This window comes from Rhinopithecus bieti, unplaced genomic scaffold (genome assembly GCF_001698545.2).
Source record: "Rhinopithecus bieti isolate Rb0 unplaced genomic scaffold, ASM169854v2 scaffold_26603, whole genome shotgun sequence".
Taxonomy (NCBI): domain Eukaryota; kingdom Metazoa; phylum Chordata; class Mammalia; order Primates; family Cercopithecidae; genus Rhinopithecus; species Rhinopithecus bieti.
In genome coordinates this window covers 1,024,347-1,050,320 of record NW_016812252.1, presented here as the reverse complement: position 1 = coordinate 1,050,320, position 25,974 = coordinate 1,024,347, and the positions used below count along the sequence as shown (strand labels likewise).

The following is a 25,974-nucleotide window of genomic DNA, read 5'->3' as shown; positions in this document are numbered from 1 at the left end:
TGAAAAAAAAAAAAAAAAAAGACTATAATGAAATCCAGCCAAATAAGAGGTGAATACAAATAAGAATTCAGGAAGGAAGAACTGTGTTTAATAGATGGATTATTAAAAATGGAGCAGTGTAAAGAGATAGGAAATGTTGCAGGGTAGTTAATACAAGGTAGTTCAGGAAGGCCTTGCTTTTAGGGTGACATATTGAGCAGAAACTTTCATGAAATAAGGGAGTGCACTACGGGGTATCTGGGCAATGAGTTTTCTTATAAGTAAAGTTCGCTTATAAGTAAAGTGTTACAAACATCAGGAAAAACATTCATCATTGCTATCCGTATCTTATAATTGAACTAAGTGATTATGGCACCTATTACCACCTGATGGCAGCACTCTACAAGAAAGCTAAGCAGGGACAGCGACCTATGCCTGATGCAGTAAAACTATAGTCAGTAGCTGTATAGAAAAGCAAACGTCACAGACAGATAAGAGTTCTGTGGTGTCTCTAATCTCTGAATTTTAAACTTACCAGAAATGTTGTGGACTTTTTTATTTTAGCAGAAATAAAACAAGGAATATCTCCTGTGTATATATTTTATGGCTTCCAAATTATGTTCCTGTATTGTAAGTGGCGAAAAGATCAGATCTACTTTGTGTAATTTGTTATTTTTACTTCCCTATTTGAAATGCATCTGCCTAATGTGGTCGCCCTTGCTTGAGGGGAGTAGGGGAGTCTTTCTATTACCTGGACAATCCAGAAGGTCATATAACCATCAAAGATGGGCTGATAGTATATATAATGTTTCTTCTTCACCTATAAATAATTGGGGCTCTTGTGCTAATATGATTTTGGACAATCTGCCAGTGTTTCCACATCTACATCCAGGGAAGTAGTATCTTAATTATTCGATTAGACAAATGTTCATGGATAAGCCAGGATCTGTGTAAAATAGCATACAGGGCTTTGCCTGGTTCATTCCTATTTACACTTCAGGTCAGAGTTTGGGTGCCAGCTCTACCATAAGGCCCTCCTATGACCTCAGTTCTGGTGAGGTTTCTATCCTATGTACTCCCTTGGCCCCACACCCTCTCACTTACCACCCTACAGTGTAATGACTTGTTCACTTGATTCTCTTTACTTCTTGCCTGAAAGCTCTGTGAGAACAGGCAATATATTCATCTTGTTCATAATTGTATTCCATTCGTGGGCATTGTGCCTGGCACATAGTAGGTACCTAGTATCTATCTATCTATCTATCTATCTATCTATCTATCTATCTATGTTTTGTCAAATGAATAAATTTCCAGGATCCTTAGCTAGGTTCTCTTTTTTGAAATTCTTTTCATTATTAAAATAAATTAAAATAGTTTATTTTCATTATTAAAGAAAACAGTTGCTTAATCCACAGTGACTCAATTTTTTACACTTACATTTTTCTTTTTTTTAAATTTAATTTAATTTTATTATTATACTTTAAGTTCTAGGGTACATGTGCATAACGTGCAGGTTTGTTACATATGTATACTTGTGCCATGTTGGTGTGCTGCACCCATCAACTCGTCAGCACCCATCAACTCGTCATTTACACTTACATTTTTCATTGTGTATTTCCTAAAAACAAGGGCATTCTCTCCATGACAGCAGTACAATTATCAAAATCAATACATTAGCAATGATACCTTATCTACAGACTTTATTCAAATTTTGCCAATTTTCCCATTGATGTCCTCTGCAACAAAAGAAAAAAAAAGTTTTTCCTTGTCTAAGATCCAATTATAGATCACAGGTTGCATTTAGTTGTGATATCACTTTGGTGTCCTTTAATCTGAAACAATTCCTCAGTTTTTCTTTCATGATATTTTTGAAGGGTATAGAATGTTCCTTTTTTTTTTTTTTTTTGAGACGGAGTCTCGCTCTGTCGCCCAGGCTAGAGTGCAGTGGCGCTATCTCGGCTCACTGCAAGCTCCGCCTCCCGGGTTTACGCCATTCTCCTGCCTCAGCCTTCCGAGTAGCTGGGACTACAGACGCCCGCCACCTCGCCCGGCTAGTTTTTTGTATTTTTTAGTAGAGACAGGGGTTTCACCGTGTTAGGCAGGCTGGTCTCGATCTCTCGACCTCGTGATCCGCCCGTCTCGGCCTCCCAAAGTGCTGGGATTACAGGCTTGAGCCACCGCGCCCGGCCTAGAATGTTTCTTAATTGGGGTTTATCCGATATTTCCTCATGATTATATTCATGTAGTTTTGGCAAGAATACCACAGAAGTAATTTTGTGTTCTTCTCAGCACATCATATCATGGTGTTTATTGCATTACTGGTGATACTAATTATAATGACTTAAATAAAATGTTACCTACCATTAGTAGGTATCTAATGGTAGGTACTCTACTATCCTCTACTATCCTTAGTATCTTGTAGAGTGAAACTTTAAGACTGTGTAAATACGCTGTTTCTCTTAATATTTTCACCACTTAGTTGTGGCATCCATTGGTGGTTCTTGCTTGAAACAATTATAACTCATACAGTTGTCAAGTGGTGATTTTCTTTTTTCTTTTTTTCTTTTTTTTTTTTTTTCTTTTTTGAGAGAGTCTTGCTGTGTCACCCAGGCTGAAGTGCAATGGCACAATCTCAGCTCACTGCAACCTCCGCCTACTGGGTTCAAGTGATTCTTGTGCCTCAGCCCCCACGTAGCTAGGATTACAGCCTGGCACCACCATGACCAACTAATTTTTGTATTTTTAGAAGAGACACGTTTTTGCCATGTTGACCAGGCTGATTTTGAACTCCTGGTCTCAAGTGCACCCGCCTTGGCCTCCCAAAGTGCTGGGATTACAGGTGTGAGCTACTGCACCAAGCCTGATTTTCTAATTCTATCAATTCAATTTGAAAATTTTGTAAACATCTGACTACTTCTATTTTAGACATACACATATTTCTTTTCTTTTCTTTTTATTTTTTATTCTGAGACATGTTTTCACTCTGTCACCCAGGCTGGAGTGCAGTGGTACCATTTCAGCTCACTGCAACCCCTGCCTTCTGGGCTCAAGCCATCCTCCCACCTTGGCCTCCCAAGTAGCTGGGACCACAAGCTTAGCACCATGCCTGGCTGATTTTTTTTTTTTTTTTTTTTTTGGTAGCAATGGGATTTTGCCACGTTGCCCAGGCTGGTCTTGAACTCCTGAGCTCAGCTCAAGTGAGCCCATCTCGGTCTCCCAAAGTGCTGGGACTACAGACATGAGCCACTGCACCTGGCCAGGCATATACATTTCATACCTTCTGTGGACCTGATGAATTATTGATGCATTATTTCCCACCGCAAAAGCCCTTGTGGACATTCCTTTATAGGATGGTTGCTTAGATGAACATTCAGTAGTCTCATCTGGGAAGTCCTATTAAGTCCTGGAGGACTGTAGGAGCTCTGCAAATAATTTTGGAACCAGAGAAACCTGTACCCAGATTGATTCAGCCTCTTACTCCCCAAACAACCTTAAGCAAATTATTGAACCTCTCACAGTCTCACTTTTTTTTTTTTTTTTTTTTTTTTTTTTTTTTTTTTGAGATGGAGTCTTGCTCTGTCACCCAGGCTGGAGTGCAGTGGCACAATCTGAGCTCACTGCAACCTCTGCTCCCAGGTTCAAGCAATTCTCCTGTTTCAGCCTCCCGAGTAGCTGTGATTGCAGGCATGCGCCACCATGCCTAGTTAATTTTTGTATTTTTAGTATCGACGGGGTTTCACCATATTGGTCATGTTTGTCTCAAACGCCTGACCTCAGGTGATCCACCCGCCTCGGCCTCCCAAAGTGCTGGAATCACAGGCGTGAGCCACTGCGCCCAGCCTCACATCTCACTTTTATTCCTGTCTGCTGAGGGCAAGAACGATGTCTTTTTTCCACTTCAAAACTCTAGTTCAGTGCATTCACAAGAAAACCTGTAGTTAGTGTCTGTTGAACTGCATCGTATCTCCTCTATACTATTGTCAGTCCATTTTCTTTTTTATTTATCTGTTTTTATTTCATCTGTTTTATTTCTTTTTTATTTCATCTGTTTTCAAGTCTTTTTAAAGATTCTTCTAAATTCCTTTTGGGACCATTCAGGTTTTGGGTTATACCTACCTTCCTACACTTTAAATTTCCTATTTTTGTATAGATATATTTCTCTCTGGCTTTGTTTCTCATCTTAGGCAGTTCCACATAGATATTTATAAAGATTTTTCAGATTTTTTTCCAGCTACAGCTTGTTTTGCATTTCACTTTTTTCTTCGTTAAACTCACACTTTGTTGTCATTTTTTTTTCCAGAAATTAATGCTGCTCTAAGAGTCATGGAATGACAGGGAGAAGTTTCATTTCTGTTTGCAGAGTAGTCAGCATAGATATTTCACTCTCCTCGCCACAGTGCCAAATTTAACTGTTTTTGTTTTTTTTCTGCAACCTCCACCTCCCGGGTTCAAGCAGTTCTCCTGTCTCAGCCTCCTGAGTAGCTGGAACTACAAGTGCATGCCACTATGCTCGGCTAATTTTTGTATTTTTAGTAGAGATAGGGTTTCACCATATTGAGCAGGCTGACCTCAGGTGATCCATCCATCTCAGTCTCCCAAAGTGTTGTGATTATAGGTGTGAGCCACCGCACCCAGCCTTGACTGTTTTGTTATCGTCACATGGAGGCTGAATCAAAAATTCCTTTTATCCTCCAATTTCTACTCATTACTTAGAGTGTACCTAAAGTTATTTATCAGCAAAATTGGAACTGGGAGAAAGATTTCTGATCTCCAAGCTTAGGAGTTGGCTATTCAATGCTTTCTTCCTGTAAAATGTCCATGTCAGCCTTCTGGATATAAAACAGGAAAGCCTGGGTAACAGAGGTAGGTGTGAGATGTCTTGAGTCACATTTCTAGCTCCTCCCTGCTTTTATTTCAGCCACAGCAGCAGTAAGTTCTGTGCAAGCTCAGATTTATACTGCCTATATCCTACCCTAAGATGAAACCTGCAGACTCTGCTTTTTTGTATCAGGTTAAGGAAGCCCGTTCTGTTTTGGGCACAAATATAATCCAGGAGGGCAAGGAGTTAATAGCCCTAGGGAAATCCTCAACCATTACAGGATGGTATTGATGGATAAATGCTGTAGCTTCAAGATGGACAATCCAGAGAGGTATTCTGTATGTTTTTCAGAGGTGAGTGAGGAATAAACAGTGGTATCAATAATGGACAATTATCTTGAATATTTCTTCTTTGTTTTCTTACTCTCCCTGACCTATCAATTTTGTTCCCTGAGAGCACTTCCTATATAAACTACATGCACCCAAATCTTCGTCCCAGGCTCAAACTAAGCCAAAAATTCGTTCAACAAACATTTACTAAGTGACTGTGCTAGGTACTGAGACAGACAACCTAGAAGATAAAATTCCCAGTGCCTGTCCTGAAGTGCATAGCAAGACAAACAAGGAAACCATTAACAACAACAAAACCACCCTACAATTAAAGTGAAGTAGGAAGGCATAGGGGAACGGGTATCTAACCCATGCCTGGGGGAGGCGATTCCTGGAGGATGTATTCCTTGAACTAATGGATGGAGTGTGGATCAAATACAGTAGTAATGACTCTATATGCTATGTATTACGGTTATGCTCTGCCCCATTGCAGTATGCAGTACCTGATGTGATTTTAGGTGGTCCATGGATGGACATTTAAACTTTTTGTAGTTAATGTGTACTAGAATAAAAATAAGGAGCACAACAAACTTGAGTTCACAGAGTATTGTGGTTTCGGATAAAGCCAAAATTTTTTAATGAGTTGAAATTGGCTTTAAATAAAAGTATTTAATGAATAATAATACCTAGGTGCAGATTGGCAAAGATCGTGTAGGTGGTGTACAGATTACCCAAGTTTCGGAAATAGCATTATAGCAGAAGGACTACCTAAAATAAAATTCCTGCCTTCCAGGAACTCAACAGCTTGTTAAGGAACACAGACCCATAAACAGGGGTGATAAATGCTACACTAAATTTGGAAACCAAGTACAGGAGGAAGACAGGAAAACAGTGAAGAGCAAAGTGAGGGAGAGGCTACCGGCTACAAGACCAGTTGGAAGGCTTTTGCTCTAGTCCAGGGGAGAGGTTACAAGAGCCTGAATTAGGGTGTGGCTATAGAAATGGAAGGAATACAAGTAATGTTAATAGGCTAATTGCAACCCTACTGTGAAAACCTTACTGGTTGCAAGCAGTACGAAGGTGAAACTTTTCCAACCAAGTCAAGGGCAGTGTTGCACACACACACACACACACACACACACACACACAAAGTAGTAGGACAGCTGAATTAATCAACTATAATTAAAAGCATACTTCTATTTGGCTTCGGTTATCAGAGTGTTTTAGTGTGAAATATTTAGATATTTGCCCCCATTTTCCCCACTTAACTCAGAAGCTGGAGAAATATTAACACATATGTATAACGCTTTCCATGTTCTAGGTTTTTTCTGAGTGCTTCACATTTGTTGACTCCTTTATCCTCATTAACCTTTATTTTACAGATGAAGAAACTCAAAACATAAGGTTAGATAACTTGCCCAGGGTAAAGCAGCTGAAAAGTAGCTAGGAAGAAGCCCAAGCATTCTGGCTATTCTCAACACTACACCAGAATAAACGAGGCCGACACACAAGCTAAGGCAAGTCACACTTCTGTATTGGATTGTGAAACAATCACTCTTATGGTTGACAAAGGTTCTCGGATCGCAATTTCCCCACCTATAAAATGGAGATAACGACGCCGGGAGTTTGGTGCAGAGAGAGAGAGAGAATGAATATAAAAGTGAACTTCAAACTATGTATGTGGCTCTACGTACTACTTTTTCCAAATATGAATACGGGAACCCACAAACTGCAATTTATCAGAGTCGGTAGAGCTCGTAGCGCCAGGGCGAGACTCCGCTTCTGGGGCCCCGCCCACCGCGAGCGGCAGGTGGGGCCGGCAGATCTTTGCGCATGCGGAAACCGCTGCCCGCTCCCACCTCTAAACCAGGCTCAGAGTAGCTGCTGTTTCTGAGAGAACGATTCGTAGGACAGCCCCTCACGCGATTCCCTTTTGCCCTTCTTCTGCAGGCCTTTCTGGTACTTGAGCGGTGTCCAGAGCGTGACCAGTTCTCGTCTATCCGGCTGTCTTTAGGGAGCGATGCCTAGCGTTGGCCAATAGTTGGCTGTCGAAAGTGCCGGCCCCCGCGCCGGCGCCTGCAGCAGCCGGGTGGGAAGGCTCAAGATGGCGTGCCTGTTGGAGACCCCAATCCGCATGAGCGTCCTTTCGGTGAGTGACCCGCTGCGGCCGCCCGCCCGCCCTCCAGGGAGCCCCATCCCGGTCTCCACCATTCCCCCAAGCGTGGTGTGCCTCCTGGGCACCACCCCCTGGGGTGGTCCCCGGCTCAGTCTTGGGCCAGGGAGTGAGCGAGGGTGGACAGGCGGGATAGACGGGCAGAGGGGACCCCGGCCGAGCCAAAGACGTTTCCAACTCCGGGAGCTCCTGCCGGTGCGGGTTTCCAGGATGGCGTCTGGCAGGCGGGGTAGCTGGGCTTACAGACAACTGGCCCGGCGGCGCGGCTTGGACTTTGCCAAGCGTTTCACTGAGCCTTCCTCTTAGCGATGCCGCTTCCCGGGGGCCGAGCGCTCTGCCTTGTGAAGCGCCGGGCTTGCAGCCGGCCTGGGAACGAAAGCCTACTCAGCTCTCCCGGGCTTTGGCAAGAAGAGGTGCAGGCTCCTTGGCCCCCATTTCCTCAGAGCTGCCAGGCCAAGTCTGTGCGACTTCTGTTGCGTCCCAGCACCTGGGCACCGGCTGAAGCTGTTTGCTTTTTGGCAATGGTGATTCGTATCAGCTGCGACTCTTCCTAGTGTGTGTGGTTATTTAAGCCCCTTTCCTCCGCTCTGCTCAGAGGTCGCGGCTCTGAGTCAAAGGAACTCTATGTTCCCTGTGCCTGGTATTCCGTTTTTCTTTAAGGGGAGTCAAACATTGAAGGGGGGAAAAGGGGGAGAGATTTCCCCATTGTTGAAAGAAGGGAAGGTATTGACATGCGAGGAAGTAAAACCTGTTTTGTTTTTTTTTAAAAAAAGTTTTTTTTTTAAGAAAAAGACGACTTTCACCTTTCACTATGTTGCTCTTGAACCAGGACCAGGAATGAAAGTTACTGGGAGATAACTTCGAAGGATTTTGCAACAAATTCGAGCTGTCCGACTCTGAGAATGGTCAGTTTACCAATGGTTCATTTGCTATTGTTGGAAACAAGCAGGCAAATACTGATTGACCATCTTTTAGACTTGTGGAAGCCCGTCTGATACTGAGAGGGTAGTTGGATTATAAATGACTTGTCGGGTTCCTAGAGTCTTGTAACTACAACCGGTTTCTTTTCTCTTCTCTGACTTGTCCCACAAACACTCACGTATCTGAAAGCACCTAGGACATTTGCTTATGATTCAGGGTTAGAGCAGTGTGGCAGACCTCAACCTTGAAAAGGCTTAAGTTGTCAATACAATAATAATTTAATTTTGTGAGGCTGTCAACAGATTTTTCCCCCGATCCATTTTAGCAGTCTTTTTTTCTTATTTTTTAAACTGCAACTAAGGAAATACCGTTTACCTAAGTATTAGATCATATTAGCCTGTTACTCCATCACTGACTGTAATACCCAGGAATATTTTGTGGGAGTGCAGGCTAATGATTTTTACCTCATTATGTTAAAAAAAAAAAAAAAGTGTGTGTCTTGGCTGTTCTCAGTTCCCCTTTAATTATGCATTTAGGTTTCATTTATTCGTCAGTTCACCTGAAGCTTACTTTTTGGGTGTTGTCAACTTGTGTAATGCATATGATTGAAAGTTTTCATTTGTTTCACTTCCTTGGTAAATAATATTTTCTGCTTATTCAAAAACTTCTTGAAGAGTATTTTCTATCAATACTTCTATTTACGATTTGCCTTTAGCCCTAGTCTAATTAAGGGCTTTTTTTTGGGGGGGGGGAAGTAGGAGCTTTTGGATAAATGATTTAAAATGTTTAAATTCACTGATTTTACTAATTTAAAGTGAAACCTGTACCTTTCAAAGTACTACCCAGAGCACAACGTTTTGAAATGCAAACTAGAACAGGAAGTATTCATCAGAAATTATCTTGAATGGTTGATTCCTTTAATAAGTTACAGTGTACCAGTTATGTACAAGCTCTGCATTGTATACCTTAGAGAATGCAAGGATGAGATCAGAAATGCGTTTAAGCTCATAGTCTGAATGACGCTGTAACTTGATAAACATAATTTCAGCAAAGAGGCCTTCAAGTTGTTTTAAAGGATTTCCATTTGAGTCTCTTTATACCTTCTTCTTGGGAGATCTCATTGATTTTCTTATAACCTTAACTGATTAGTTCACACATCTACATTGCCAACCTTGACTTTCTTCTACATCTAGTCTTGTATCTTAAATTGTGTGTGGATGACACCCATCGCTTCCAACAAAGCACATTCCTTCTCCTAAGGGGAATTAGTTATGACTTCCCAATTTCTGTTAATGGTATTATCTTTTACTGATGAGTCACTGTTAAACCTCCTGAATAATCTCTGGTTCTTCCTTCTTTCATCCCTCTATATCTATCAGTTGTTAAGCTCTGTTGCTTCTTTATTCTTAGTGTTTCTCATATCTTTCTGTTCCCATGACCGCCCTCATTCAGGACCTTGTTGTTTTGTGCCTGCACTACCACAGTGTCCTTTTAGTTATTTTTACTGTCTCTAGTGTCTTACTCTCTCAGTGCAAGTCCAATGTCTACATTAATTTTACTAAAGAACTCTGCACAGCTGCTCCTCGGTTTCTTTTCTTTGTTGAGTTTATTTTGCCCAAAGGCCCAAGTTTATATTCAGCTTCAGAGTTGGGATTCTTTATTTTCTTCTTTATCTTCTTTTTTGTTTTTTGAGATGGAGTTTTGCTCTTGTTGCCCAGACTGTAGTGCAGGGGTGCTATCTTGGCTCACTGCAACCTCTGCCTGCTGAGTTCAAGAGAGTCTCCTGCCTCAGCCTCCTGAGTAGCTGGAATTACAGGCACCCGCCACCATGCCCAGCTAATTTTTTGTATTTTTAGTAGAAACGGAGTCTCACCATGTTGGCCAGGCTGGTCTCGAACTCCTGACCTCAAATGATCCAGCCACCTTGGCTTCCCAAAGTGCTGGGATTACAGGCATGAGCCACAGCACCTGGCGGAGATTCTTTATCTTCTACATGAGCCTTCTATCCTTTATAAACTGGCTTTCTCAGGTTAGAGTGATACAGGATTCTTCCAAACTCCAGTAAATCTTATTCTTCTTACTCATTTGTACATATGAATTTTAGCTTTGTATATATGTATTCTGTACATCTACTTTGAGCTTCTGCCATTTGCTGGGCAGGCATGGTGTTGAGTTTGAGAATACAGCCATAAGCTACACAGGCCTCTGTCCTTCTGGAAATGTCAGCCTAGTGGGAAAAATAAATATCAAATAATCACACAGTTTGTGAATGGTGATTAGCATTATGAATGAAGTATATAGGGTGCTGTTCAAACATGTCATAGAGGAAACTGATCTAATATGGAGGGCAATCAAAAGAACTAGGGAAGGTTTCCCTGAAGAAGTGACGCTGAGCTGAGAGTTCAAGGATAAGTAAGTACTAACTAGAAGAAGTGAAAGAAGAAAAGCAAACAAGGCAAAGGGAACTGCTTTTGCAGAGGTCTTTAATAATACTCTATCTTGTCATATTAGAGAGTAAATTAATTCAGAAGTAACACTTTGTCTTGCAAATCCTAGGTACTCAGTAACTGTTTGACTGAACTATCTATTTTGGAGGATTGGACAAACTCTCCAGCCGTCTTTTAGACTGCACCGTGACCACCCCATCCGTCTTTGGTTTGCATTTAGCATTACAACATCACCCTTTTCAACAAATTCATAAATTTCTCCAATTTTTTCTATACTTTTGAATTATGTCGATTGCATTTTTAAAAACGTCTATTTTGAAATAATTATATAGATTCACAAGAAGTTGCAAAGATAGTACAGACAGGTCCATGTGTTCATTTCACCCAGTTTCCCTCATAGGTTACATCTTATATAGTTACAATACAATATCAAAACAAGGAAATTGATCTTGGTGTAAGTATGTATCTATTTCTGTATCATTTTATCACATGTATATTTGTGTAACCATTACCACCACTGTCAAGATACAGAACTATTCTGTCACCACAAAGATCTCCCTCATAGTCCCTCTTTATAGGCCCATGTACCCAGCCCCTCCCCCCATCAAGTATCCCTAACTCCTGGCAACCACTAACCTGTTCTCCATCTCTATAATTTTGTCATTTTCTATAATGTTATATGAGTGGAATCATACAGTATGTGACTTTTTGAGATTGGTTTTTGTCACTCAGCATAATACTTTTGAGATCCATCCACGTTGTTGCATGTATCAGTAGTTTGTTCCTTTTTATTGCTAAGTAGTATTTCATGGTGTGGATGTACCACAACTTGTTTAACCATTCACCTGTTGGGCATTTTGGTTGCTTCCAGTTTTTGGCTAGTATAACGTAGTATGGACAATCATGTACGGGTTTGTGAGGACATAACTTTTCATATCTCTGAGTTAAATGCCCAGCAGTGCAATTGCAGAATCATATGGTAAATGCATGTTTAGTTTTAAAATAAATTGACAAGCTTTTCCAGAGTGGTGTGGTACCATTTTACATTTCTACCAGTAATGTATGAGACATTGTTTCTCTGCATCCTCATTGCCATTTGATACTGTTATTTTTTTATTTTAGCTGTTTTAGTAGATGTGTAGTAATATCTCATCATGGTCTTAATTTGCATTTCCCTAATGATTAATAATGTTGAGAATATTTTATTTTATTTTGAGATGGAATCTTGCTCTGTCGCCCAGGCAGGAGTGCAGCGGCGCGATCTTGGCTCACTGCAAGCTCCGCCTCCCGTGGTTCATGCCATTCTCCTGCCTCTGCCTCCCAAGTAGCTGAGACTACAGGCGCCCGCCCCCATGCCTAGCTCATTTTTTTGTGTTTTTAGTAGAGACAGGGTTTCACCGTGTTAGCCAGGGTGGTCTCAATCTCCCGACCTCGTGATCTACCTGCCTCAGCCTCCCGAAGTGCTGGGATTACAGGCTTATGTATCCTTTTGAGACAGTCTTGCACTGTCACCCAGGCTGGAGTGCTATGGCGTGATCTCAGTTCACTGCAACCTCTGTCTCCTGGGCTCAAGCAATCCTGTCTCAGCCTCCCAAGTGGCAGAACTACAGGCTTGTGCCACCATGTCTGGCCATGTAGAGATGGGGTTTCACCATGTTTCTCAGGCTGGTCTCGAACTCCTAAGTGTAAGCCATACTCCCGCCTCAGCCTTTCAAAGTATTGGGATTACCGGTGTGAGCCACTGCACCTGGCCTGAAAATCTTCCTTATTTGCCATCCATATTTTCTCTTTGGTGAAATATTTCTTCGTGTCCTTTTGCCCACTTTCTAATTGGAGTGTTTGCTTCTTTACTGTGGTGTTTTAAAAGCTCTTTATAAGTTTGTTTGTTTTTTAATTTTTTTTTATTTTTGAGATGCATTTCACTCTTGTTGGCAAGGCTGGAGTGTGATGGCCCAGTCTCAACTTACTGCAGCCTCTGCCTCCCAGGTTCAAGCGATTCTCCTATCTCAGCCTCCCAGGTGGCTGGGATTACAGACACCCGCCATCACGCCTGGCTAATTTTTGTATTTTTAGTAGAGATGGGGTTTTACCATCTTAGGCTGGTCTCGAACTCCTGACCTCAGGCAGTCCTCCCACCTCAGCCTCCCAAAGTGCTGAGATTACAGGTGTGAGTCATCGCGCCAGGCTTATTTTATTTTTTGAGACAGAGTTTTGCTGTGTCACCTGGGCTGGAGTGCAGTGATGTGATCTCAGCTCACTGCAACCTCTGCCTCCCAAATAGCTGAGATTACAGGCATGCACCACCATGCCCAGCTAATTTTTTGTGTGTATTTTTTGTAAAGATGGAGTTTCGCCATGTCGGCCAGGCTGGTCTCAATCTCCTGGCCTCAGGTGATCTGCCCACCTTGGCCTCCCAAAGTGTTGAGATTACAGGCGTGAGCCACCGTCCCCAGCCACAAGCTCTTTATATGTTTTAAATATGAGCCCTTTGTGAGATAAGTATTTGCAGATATTTTCTTCTAATCTGTAACTTGCCTTTTCATCCTCTTAAACACAGTTTAAGATGAACCTTGATCTCATACCTTATACAAAAAGTAACTCAAAATGGATCATAGATTTTATCATAAAATCAAACCTTTAGAATAAAACAGGAGAAAATCTGCAGAACCTTGGGCTTGGTGAAGAACTTTTAAATGTAACACCAAATGCATTACTTATTAAAAAATTAATTGGACTTTATCAAAATGAAAATTTACGCTCTGTGAAAGACCCTGTTAAAAGATGGTTGCTTTTAATTTTGGTCATTTTGTAATGGTAGAGAGGTAAGGCAACAAATTGTCTTTGAATCGTTTTGTAGTCTATTATAAACAGCTGAGGCACTTGTTGACTTTTGTCTTCTTTACAATCCTTTCCCAGTGCTATTATGTCTTTTTTTTTTTTTTTTTTGGAGACAGTCTCGCTCTGTAGCCCAGGCTGGAGTGCAGTGGCGCGATTTCGGCTCACTGCAACCTCCGCCTCCCAAGTTCACGCCATTCTCCTGCCTCAGCCTCCTGAGTAGATGGGACTACAGGCGCCTGCCACCACACCCGGCTGATTTTTTTGTATTTTTAGTAGAGAAGGGGTTTTACGGTGTTAACCAGGATGTTCTTGATCTCCTGACCTCACGATCTGCTTGCCTCAGCCTCCGAAAGTGCTGGGATTACAGGTGTGAGCCACCGTGCCCAGCCACCAGTATGTTTTTTTTTTTTTGACAAGCAGCTGTTAGAACTATATAGGGTATTCCAAGTCTGGATATTCCTTCATTTTGTTCTGTTCTTTACAATTATAAGCATATTGTTGGCCTTGCCTATAGCTACTTAAATGATTTATTCTCTTACATCAATAACTGGCAATAATTAGGAAAAAAAATAGCTGTGAAGTTGAACCTACTATCCTGTAAACAAAAATTTGGCCTCCCTAGGTTTTTAGTAATAAATGCAAAATAAAATCTGTACAGCACATTTTAAAGTTTGCCATTAGTTTACAAAGCATTAATAAGCACAGGGTATGTCAGTAGGTGGTCCTAAAATAAATTCATCAATGAATTGTCAGGAACAGTGGCTCACGCCTGTAATCCCAGCACTTTGGGAGGCTTAGGCAGGCGGATCACCTGAGATCAGGAGTTCGAGACCAGCCTGACCAACATGGTGAAACCCTGGCTCTACTAAAAACATGGTGACAGGCGCCTGTAATCCAGCTACTCCGGAGGCTGAGGCAGGATAGTCACTTGAAACCAACTGGGAGGTGGAGGTTGCAGTGAGTCGAGATCGCGCCATTGCACTCCAGTCTGGGTGATAAGAGCAAAACTCTTTCTCAAAAAAATAAAAATAAATTCATCAATGAATCAATGTGAACTTTCTAATCTTTAGTGGCAGTGTGTGAAAAATGAGAGGTGCTCATTGTATGTTTCTGGACATCTTGCTGTGTATTTGAGGAAAGACTGCCATCTAAATTCAGATAGTGCATGTTCAGAAAGTCTTTTAAACTCTGTAAAGAATCAAACACATTTATGTAGGGTCTTCAGATTTTACTTTTGAGACCTAGCCTTCTTATCACCTCCTATTCTCACTAAATTTTAAAATACTGTCAGCAGACAGGAATGTCAGTGATTCTGACTTGTATGTTTTTCAATTCTGATTTGGCATTTGTTTTTGCAGTACCATCTGTCCTATTGACTTCTGGGTAAAGATACAGTATTACATGAAAAAAACAAAGCTCCTGTTATTCTCTGGAAATTGGAGAGCAGCTGCCTTCACTGGACAGTAGTGCTGTGATCCCTGGGACTGTTGAGATAGAAATTAAAGGTATTCCAAATAAGAGTAGTTTTACAGAAATAGCCCCCCACTCCCGCCACTTGTTTTGTTGAAGAAAAACTGTTTTGACACATTCCATAATTTCAGAAGAATGAAGAGTTACATTCTCTAGCATATTCATAATGTAGGTATTAGAGGAAGGAGGAATGGTGAAACATGTTAGGCTTTATATTAAAAATAAAAAGTTGGCTGGGCGCAGTGGCTCAAGCCTGTAATCCCAGCACTTTGGGAGGCCAAGACGGGTGGATCACGAGGTCAGGAGATCGAGACCATCCTGGCTAACACAGTGAAACCCCGTCTCTGCTAAAAAATACAAAAAACTAGCCAGGTGAGGTGGCGGGCGCCTGTAGTCCCAGCTACTCCGGAGGCTGAGGCAGGAGAATGGCGTGAACCTGGGAGGCGGAGCTTGCAGTGAGCTGAGATCCAGCCACTGTGCTCCAGCCTGGGCGACAGAACGAGACTCCGTCTCAAAAAAAAAAAAAAAGTTGTGGTCCAATGGGAAGTTTTCAGCCTATAAGATCTATTAATATTGGGAGGTCTTTACCACCTGCAAAGTGGTTGTTGAACACATGCTTCTTTTGCCTTAGTGGTGTTTTTAAGAATTTCTTAGGCTTTCAGAAAGCTAATGGTGATTGATGGGATAAGGGAGACTAAGGAAAAGGAAAGAGTCATGATGATCATTATAATCAAGCATGATTCACAGGATTTATACCTTTTTGGCCAGGTGGTATCATCTTCTGAGATGGTGAGAATTAGGAGAGGAATATGTTACGATAGTAAGTAGGAAAATGAGTTTCATTTTGGACATGCCAAATTTGTAGTCAGTTGGATATAAAGGTTGAGTGCCTAAATCTGGGGTAGTGATCATTATTTTGGCATCATCATTGTATTGATCTCGGGTTCTTAGCTGTTTAAGGATGAGAATCTCAACACCTGCTTTCCCAGGAGAACATACATATGCCTAAATAGTTGCATAAGTTCTAGAGGTTGCTGGATTTACTGAAACCCACAAGTCACTCCAGAATTAACTTCTTTACTTGTCCCAGTGTGAGTCAAGAAAACATAGCAAAAGCCAGGTGTGGTGGCTCACGCCTGTAATCCCAGCACTTTGGGAGACCGAGGCAGGTAGATCACCTGAGGTCAGGAGTTCAAGACTAGTCTGACTAACGTGGTGAAACCCTGTTTCTACTAAAAATACAAAAAATTAGCAGGTGTGGCGGCACGCGCCTGTAATCCCAGCTACTTGGGAGGCTGAGGCAGGAGACTTGCTTGAATCCAGGAGGCGGAGATTGCAGTGAGATGAGATCACACCATTGCACTCCAGCTTGGGCAACAAGAGTGAAACTCCATCTCAAAAAAAAAAAAGCAAAATTTAAAATCATTTGAAATCATTTTGGAAGGGTAAATATTGTAGCAATAAGGTATTAAAACTCATGAGCTATTATATGTGAGAATTATTTCCGAGGAGCTGTAATTTTTTACCCAGAGTATGCCAGTAATCTCCTAGAAGGTGTACTTTGTCCACAGAAAGGGCTTTGTGTAGCAGGCCTGGGATGCAAAGCTGGGCTATCTGGATATCCAAGCAAACTACAAAGTAAGGTGATTGTGGGTCTGGGCACAGGCAAAGTGAAAGAGACAGATTCGGGGTGGCCTTTGATATTGCCATGATTGTCACAGGCCACAATGTGGGTGACTGGTCAGATACATCTTGAGCAGCCCTGTAATAGGAAAGCGAATGCACCAGCTGCTGCAAGTGATGGGCTGAGTCTGAGGCAAGCACCATGGATAGCTCCAAGGCAAGGCAATTACTGCCTCTAAGAATCTGAAGCAAATAAAGCCCTTTTTATCAGGAAAGCATCTGGCCTGTCTGGACAATACTACTTCGAAGGTATGCTGTGAAAGATGGTACCCAGGATCTCCAAGTAATTACGTGACAGCAATTTTGAATAATAATTTCAACTATTCTTATGGGCCAGGATAACACCTCACCCATATCTGAATAGCCTCACTTTGTTATGTCACGATTGAGAAGCTGTCATTTAAATACATCCTAGTGGACTTCTTGGGCCATCTTATCACCTTGGGAGGCATATAAATGAACCTCAACCAATCCAGAGGATATCTCAGTCTTTGTAAAACTCCTCATCATTTTTGTAACTTTGCATGTGCTTTCCAGAGATAGTTCTTGCTCCCTTGGACTTTCAGATTATGCTATCTCACACCATGGGTTCTTAGCTCATTTACTCTATCCAGAAATATCTTTTACTGACCCTCAGTTTAGGCGTTCTCATCTACAGTGAAGAGTAAATAAATTGAATTTAATAGTGAGAAGAAACGTTAAAGATCTTCTAGACTCAGATAGCTCTTTATGATTTGTACCATACTTTAAAAGGGTAAACATCATAGTACTTGATTAGAAGCATGAATGCAAAATTACTTTCACTCTTGTGACCATCAGTCATTTTATGGCAATGTTTAATAGTTTACAAGGGCAATGAGAATGCATTATCACATTAAAAACTCACTACAGAGCCAGATGTGGTGCCGTACACCTGTAGTCCCAGCTCCTCAGTAGGCTGAAGCTGGTAGATTACTTGAGTCTGTGAGTTTGAGGTTTGAGACCACCCTGTGCAGCATAGCAAAACCCTATCTCTGGGGGGCAAAAGCCAAACAAGGAAAAAAAACTCCAGAAAAAGTAAAGGCTGCTCTTCATATCCCTTTTAATCTAACTGTGCCCTGGCTTTTCTGTTATGAAAAAAGAAAATCCCTCTTTGTTTGAGTATAAAATCATGGAATCTTTTCTTGGAAGAAACCTACAGATAATCTTTAGTTCATTCTTGTCATTTTTTATTGAGGAAAACTGAAAACTGGAGAGGCCGGGTTGCCAACTGTAATATAAATTATCAAAGTCAGATCTCCAAACTCACACTTCTTAAAAACAAAATTGTGTGTATAGCCTTGTATATTCTTTATTATTATTATTATTAATATTATTATTTTGAGACAGATTCTCGCTCTTGTCACCCAGGCTAGAGTGCAGTGGCATGATCTCAGCTCACTGCAACCTCTGCCTCCCAGGTTCAAGCTATTCTCCTGCCTCAGCCTCTCAAGTAGCTGGGACTACAGGCTCCCGCCACCACAACCGGCTTATTTTTTGTATTTTTAGTAGAGACGGGGTTTCACCGTGTTAGCCAGGGTGATCTGTGTCTCCTGACCTTGTGATCTGCCTGCTTCGGCTTCCCAAAGTGCTGGGATTACAGGCGTGAGCCACTGTGCCCGACCACATACCCTTATATTTTAGAGTTTTATTTTCAAATTTGATAAGCAGTGATTAATTTACTGTTTATTTTTAATAAATTAACATGTGAAGTCTGTTTTTTGGTCTTTACTGAGAATTCAGGCTTACCTCTTATGCTATACAAGTATATTAAATTTAAAAATTATATATTTTAGTGTTTTTATGATTGTGTTTGTGAAATTAAAGTAGATTCCATTCTAGGAATCTCAGTTGCCATAGTATGTTACATTCTACACTAATGAGGCCCAGATACACTGTGAAATAACATTTTAGAAACTTTCCGAAGTTACTAGAGGCTACAGAAATGCAGAGCTTTGATTAATCTTGGGAGGGAGGATGCAGTGAAACTTGACATAACAAATAATGAGTAAGGATAAAGTTGGTTACAAAAACAGTACACGAGGGGTCTTTAAAAGGAATTGAATGTTTTAAATTTCATCAAGTTCTAATGGGGCTAGAAGTTTGCCAGAATACAAAGAGCAAAACAAAATAAAACCAAAAAAGTCTACATCAAAATCTTGGGTTTTGGGTAGTATTTGGGTATTTTTTTCTACTTTTTTTTCTCCTTTTGGAGAGAAATTGGAATGCCGGAATTTTGGAATACCTAAGAAGGACATGATAGCTGTTTGCAAGTCAAAGGTATGTCTTTGTTGATAGTGTTACCCTTTTTTGTTCCAAGTAGAGGCAGATTTTTTCCCCTCAAGATTAGGAAAGAATTGCCTAACAATTAGTTTTGTCTAATAGTGAAATTAACTTTGGCAGTGAAATAGTACACATCACCAGAACTCTTCAGGCAGCAGTTAGACAGTTGTATTTAATGTTTTGTGTCTTTCATGGTTTCATGAGAACGCATGTAGAACAAAGGGGAAGTCATGTTGTTTGAAATTGAAGCACAATTTAGTAAAATACTGCTTTTAAAGTACTGGTGTCTGATATTCTGGATTGTGGCAGTTCTAATCTCTCTAGGGACAAGTACAAATACATTGTCACTGGGCTTTAAAATGAATAATTGAGAATTTGTGATTGATCTGAGCAGTGTACTTATTTGGCATTTAGTAAATTGTCACAGTGACAGAAGGAAGTATTTTTTGAACTGAGGGTTTTGGAGGTATCAGAAAATCAAATTTTGGTTTCACATTGTTTTAGGGATAGAAAGAGGTTCTGGGGCTCCTAGTTGACCAGAAGGTTGAGTTGTTTCAGTTTGTGGTTTCCTAACCCTATCAGACTCACACACTCTGCTTGTAATAGATATTTTGTGGCACTTTTTTGACTATCTTGAAGTGGCATTCATAGATAAGTTAACTGTACTCACATGTAACTTTTAAAAAGTTGACATAATGCCCCAACTGTAATAAAGGAGAAAGACATGAAGCTAATTTATAATATTATTTAAACTCGTAAATACTCAGGTCCTACTATACCAGAAGTAATAAAGTAACAGTATATTCGTAAATATACATAGTTTTGTTGTGAATGTACAGTTACACTGCAGAATGATATAGATGTGTTGTAATGTTTACTTAAATACAATAAATGATGTTTTTGTGTGACTTTCTGAAGTGAATGACTTTTGGTAAAATTCCTACCAGGACAAAATACCACCTTTTCTTTATTCACATGAATTACATTCTTGGAAAATCGATTGTACATTAAAATGGTACAAAACATACTTTTGTGTTTATATGTAAAATGGAATTCAATTCTAGGTTTTTTGCCTACATGACTGGACAGTGGAAAGTTGGGGAATGTATGCCTGTTGTCCCAGCACATCTAGCATCTTTAGTCTTTGCCCACTGTATATCAGTAGCATTTGCTGTCATTGTGACAGCCAAAATCATGTTTCAGACTTACAAAATGGATCCTGATTAGAACTGCTGAGAGCATGGGGTTTTCTGAGTGATGTGTGTGTCTTAGCATACACTCTTCCCTTTCTCACCTCCACTTCCACCTCCCCTCCAGTGTGTGAGTGTGTAGTATAAGGACTTGGAAACAAAATGTGCTGTTCAACATTTTTTCCGTGCTGTATCTAGCCCTTAATATATGATATCACTTATTTATTATGTTTATTGCTTTTTCTCTTTCTCCCTTTGTTGAAATGTACACTCTTCAGTGGGCTTTTATTTATTTATTTATTTATTTTTTGAGATGGAGTCTCCCGCTGTTACCTAGGCTGAAGTGCAGTGGCGTGATCTCGGCTCACTGTAGCCTCCACCTCCTGGGTTCAAATGGTTCTCCTGCCTCAGCTTCCCCAGTAGCTGGGATTATAGGTGCATACCACCATGCCCAGCTAATTTTGTATTTTTAGTAGAGACTGGCTTTCATCATGTTGGCCAGGCTGGTCTTGAACTCCTGACCTCAGGTAATCCACCCACCTCAGCCTACCAAAGTGCTAGGATTACAGGCATGAGCCATGCCCGGCCTTTTTTTTTTTTTTTTTTTTTTTTTTAAATGTTAGTTGCCTAGAATAGTACCTGCGTAGCTGTTTAAATATTTGTTGACCAACTCAGTTAAAAAATATACTTCAGCATTATTTTGTGTTCTCAACTGTATACTATATCATCATAATACTAAATTACATTTTCTCAAATACCTTTTTGCTTTAGAGCTCTTGCATGTGTTGTGCTCTCTACCTAGAGTCCTTGTCTTTTCCCACTCCTTTTTTTTTTTTTTTTTTTCCCCTAAGACCAAGTCTTGCTCTGTCGCCAGGCTGGAGTGCAGTGGCGCACTCTTGGCTCACTGCAACCTCCGCCTCCTGGGTTCAAGCGATTCTCCTGCCTCAGCCTCCCAAGTAGCTGGCATTACAGACACATGCCACCACACCCAGCTAATTTTTGTATTTTTAGTAGAGACAGTGTTTCGCTGACCTCACTATCGACCCTGGCCTCAGTCTCCCAAAGTGCTGGCATTACAGGCGTGAGCCACTGCGCCCGACCTCCCCCCTCCCTGTTTCACCTGGCAGATTAATATTAGTCTTTCAGATTACTCATCCTTACTTCTCAGAGATTATTTTCCATCTTGTCCCTAACTTCAACGATATCTTCAATTTTCTTTTTACATTGTGTTTACTTTTATGATTACACTAAATCACTTTCGTGTGGTTATACTTGTAACTTGCTTGTTTACATGGTGTTTCCTTTCTGTACTACAAAACCCTGAGGGTAAGGAACTCCATTTACAATCAGAACATGGCATAATTCCTGGTAAATTAATGATACAATTGGAGTTTCATTTAAAATCAAATGTTTGTAGAGTTCAAACATCCTATTTTTGTGTTTGTTTCTTTCATCTCTTCCCAAACCAGGATTTTCTCTCACAATGCCGAATTATGAACAGTTTATCTTGAAGTTCCTAGTAGTTTGTGGGTTGACATATTAAATTTTGATTAGAAACCACTGGTTTAAACATTTATTTTGTCTAGGGTCAGAATACCTCCTTGGGAATTGTAATGCTGTTTTAATTTCTAAACAGCAAATGAATTAAATGAATAAGTAGATATGAAAATGAACTAGAACATACTAAACAAGTATATTTGGTTTTTGCTAAGTATTTAGCTTAGTTTGAGAGTAAGCTGCTATCAGTTGAGGATGGGTATCTTTGAATAATTTAGCTTTAACCATGAATGTGAATAACTAAGAGGACTATTAGTACACTTGTCAAAGCAAATTACCCTCTTTGTACAGAAATAGAATTACCCTGAAAATCGGTATTTCAGGATACTTTTACAATTTACAAGGGGTTTTCTGTGTGATACCTCATTTGAGGCACACTCTGAGACATGTGATAACATCACCATTTAATAATTGAAGAAGCAGTCTCAAATTTCACCTTTTTCCAAAGTTGCATAGCTAGTGAGTGGTAAAACTAAAATTCATACCTAAGTCTTCAAATGCCAACTTATTTGTTCTTTCTATTACATGATGTCTGAGTGTGTTAGAAATAAAGAACACTATATTTTAATAAAATATACACAGAGCAAGACTTTATTGAAATAAGGTTGGTATTTTCCTATTAGTCTTCAAATTTTTATTCTTCATTGTCTAATAAACTAATAGTTTTACCCTAAAACTTGAGTTGAACACTTATTTTTCCTATTTTTTGAGTTAAATCCTATTCATGACGAGTCTGGGGTTTAAACCCTTCCTGAATAAATTTTTTTCAAAAGGCAATGGTTTAAATTCACTGTAGTCATGGGTAGTTTATTCAGAGGGACAATCAGAACCTGTTCTAGTTTGCCTTTTTAGGACATCTGACTAGTTTCCTGAGCTATCTGTAAGTTTTTCCACTTTTCTTTTGCTATTTTATTTTATTTTATTTTATTTTATTTTATTTTTTTGAGATGGAGTCTCGCTCTGTCACCCAGGCTGGAGTGCAGTGGCGCAATCTCTGCTCACTGCAAGCTCCGCCTCCCAGGTTCACGCCATTCTCCTGCCTATAGTCTCCGTCCAGTAACTGGGCCTATAGGCGCCTGCCACAATGCCCGGCTAATTTTTGTATTGGGTTTCACTGTATTAGCCAGGATGGTCTCGATCTCCTGACCTCATGGTCCGCTCGTCTCGGCCTCCCAAAGTGCTGGGATTACAGGCGTGAGCCACCATGCCCGTCTTTTGCACTATTAAAGACAAACAAAAGGTGGGATTATACAGCTTAATTTGTCTCCAACAATCTCATTTTATGCGTCTTATTCTGTGACAGTTATTAATGATGCCCTCTTTCACTCTTAAAATTATCCTGATTTGGATGATAAATTTAAAGGCCTATAAGTTATCTATTGCTGTGTAACAAATTGCCCCAAAACTTAGCTGCTTAAAACATTTATTATCTTAGTTTCTGTAGGTTAGTAATACAAGTGTGGCCTAGTTGGTGCCTGTGGCCCAAGATCTCTTATGTGATTGCAGTCAGGGTGTCAGCAGGAGTCACAGTGTCATCTGAAGGCTCAGTTCAGAGAGAATTCAGTTTTAAGCTCACTCATGTGGTTGTTGGCAGGTTTTAGTTCCATGCCATGTGGGCCTCTCCACAGGGCAACTCCACAGCCTGACAACTAGTTTCTGTTAGAGAAAAAGGGAGGGGGCAGGGAGAACTTGGAAGTTTCTGAAATGGCATCTTGTTACCTCTGCTGCACTGCATTTGCTAGAACCTACTTACTAGATCCAGTCCTCACTCAAGGCGAGGGATTGCATGAGGGCGTGAATATCAGGAGGTGGAGATCATTGGGGCCTATCACAGATAGTCACCTTAATAAAAGGAAAACTGCTTCCACATAATACTTTTCCACAATGGAGTACAACTCATTACCTGTTGCTGTTTTTGTTTTCCTGAATAAATTTACTTCAAACGTCTCCCCAGCTCTCTTATTCGTGGCTGCTTCTGTGCATTTAATTGTAGCTGGAGAAAAACAGCCATGCTGATGGGTTTCCTGTCAAATTTATAATCACAAGCCTCAGTAAGCCCCTTATTGCTCTCTGGCAGTCCTGGTACATTTTCCTGGCCCATTCAGTGTCTCATTCCTTCTCCTCTTTCTTCAAACCACTCACATTTCTTCCTCTATTTTTACTTTCCAAAAATAGAAGTCATCTGAAGAGAACTTTCACAAACTCTCACCACCATATCCACCCAGGCTGGAGTGCAGTGGCATGATCTTGGCTCATTGCAACCTCCGCCTTTTTGGTTCAAGTGATTGTTGTGCCTCAGCCTCCTGAGTAGCTGGGATTACAGTCACCCGCCACTACACCTGGCTGTATAATTCCCTCTTGTTATTGTACTTACAAATGCTCTACTTGACTGGTAAATCCCATTCTCCCTCAGTTATTCATGAACATTGTTACAGTTCTCCCCCTCCTCATGCAGCATCAAATTTTCTTCTCTATTAAAACATTTTCATCAGTGAATAAGCATGCTCTATTCTGTCTTAAAAAAATAGACTCTCTCCTGAATCTGCTTCTCCATCTAGCTACTATATTTCTTTGCTTCCCTTTACAGTGAAAAGCCTTGAAAGAAGGCTTGAAAGAAGGCTTTTCACTGTACTTAATTTTTCTGGTTCTTCTTTTCTCATTCTCTTGTAAACCCTCTCCATGCAGTCTTTGGCCCCACTGTACTGCTGTTGTCAAGATCAGTGAACACCTCCATGTTCCTAAATTGAAAGGTTAGATCTTAATATCATCTTAGCTACACATCACTAGGATTTGACATAGTTGATTAGTCCGCTTTTGAAATATCCCCTTGATTTGACATCCTGGATTTCTTCATTCTATACTGGCTGCTTGTTTGACTACTCCGGAGCAGAGTCTTCAGGTCTTGTGGTATCCAGGATCACTCCCTTAGTTAATTAATTTCATTATATGCCGACAACTTCTGATTTACACATCTAGCCCATAACTTTTTCCTAAACTCTAGGCTTACATATCCACTGCCAACTTGACATCTTTACTTGGGTTTCTAATACGATTCTCAATCCTAACATGTCCACAACTGAACTTTTGATCTTCCCACTCAAATCCAAACCTCCTACAGTCTTCCTCATTTCATTAACTGGCAACTCAGTCTCTCTTTTTTTTTTTTTTTTGAGATGAAGTCTCACTCTGTCACCCAGGCTGGAGTGCAGTGGCATGATCTTGGCCCACTGCAACCTCCACCTCCTGAGTTCAAGTGATTCTCCTGCTTCAGCCTTCCGAGTAGCCGGGACTACAGGTATGCGCCACCATGCCTGGCTAATTTTTGTCTTTTTTTAGTAGAGACGGAGTTTCACCATCTTGGCCAGGCTGATCTTGATCTCCTGACCTCTTGATCTGCCCGCCTCGGCCTCCTAAAGTGCTGGGATTACAGGCGTGAGCCACCATACCCGGCGGCAACTCAGTCTTTTTATGTGCTCTGGGAAATAAGTGTTACCCTTGCCTCCTTTCTTCTCTTATACCCTACATCGAGTCTAACAGCTTATCCATTTTATAACTTCAGCACTTATCTGGAATCTGAATACATCTTTCACAGTGTTTGGTCTAGTCCATGCTACGATCATCTGTGAAATAATAGCATTTCTGATGATGGAAATAACCTCCTTCCTAGTCTCCCTACTTTTGTCTTATATCCCTTCCGCTTCTCCACACGTGTCTGTTCCTAAATTGCAACCAGAGTGATTCTTTAAAAACATAAGTCAGGGCCAGGCATTGTGGCTTATGCCTGTAATCCCAGCATTTTGGGAGGCTGAGGTGGGAGGATCGCTTGAGGTCAGGAATTTGATATCAGCCTGGGTAACAAAGTTGAGACCTTATCTCTACTAAAAATAAAACAAACAAAACATAAGATAAGTACACACATAAGACAGATCATGTGTCTATTTCCCTAAACCTTCTAGTGGCTTCCCAACTTGGACCATAAAATAGGACTAAAATCCTAACAATGACCAACAAAGTTCTATACCAGTGCTATCCCATAGAAAAATGCAAGCCACATATGTAATTTAAAATTTTCTAGCAGCGAAGCTATCTAAAGTAAAAAGGAAACAAGTGAAGTTGATTTTAATGTTATTTAAACCAGTAAAGCAAAATATTATTTTAACATATCTGTGTAATAAGTTATTAATGAAATTTGTTTCAAAAACAGCAAGTCTTCAACATCTGATGTGTAGTTTATGCAATTTGGATGCTAAATTTTTATTGGAAATAC

General features: G+C 40.6%; 1 protein-coding gene across 4 annotated transcripts in view; it reads left to right on the top strand.

Moving 5' to 3' along the window:
• Positions 1–6,869: 6,869 nt before the first annotated feature.
• ARMC8 (armadillo repeat containing 8) overlaps positions 6,870–25,974 on the top strand; it is a 114,714-nt gene continuing 95,609 nt past the window's right edge. Inside the window, exons 1-2 of one of the 4 annotated variants that reach the window (XM_017895840.1) lie at positions 6,870–7,276; positions 8,130–8,205. Coding sequence is in view for 2 of the 4 variants with exons in the window: in XM_017895838.1 (XP_017751327.1) it covers positions 7,232–7,276 (45 nt within the window). In the remaining 2 variants the exon portion in view is untranslated. The remainder of the gene's footprint in view (positions 7,277–8,129; positions 8,206–25,974) is intronic. The other 3 variants (XM_017895839.1, XM_017895841.1, XM_017895838.1) reach the window with 3 other exon arrangements.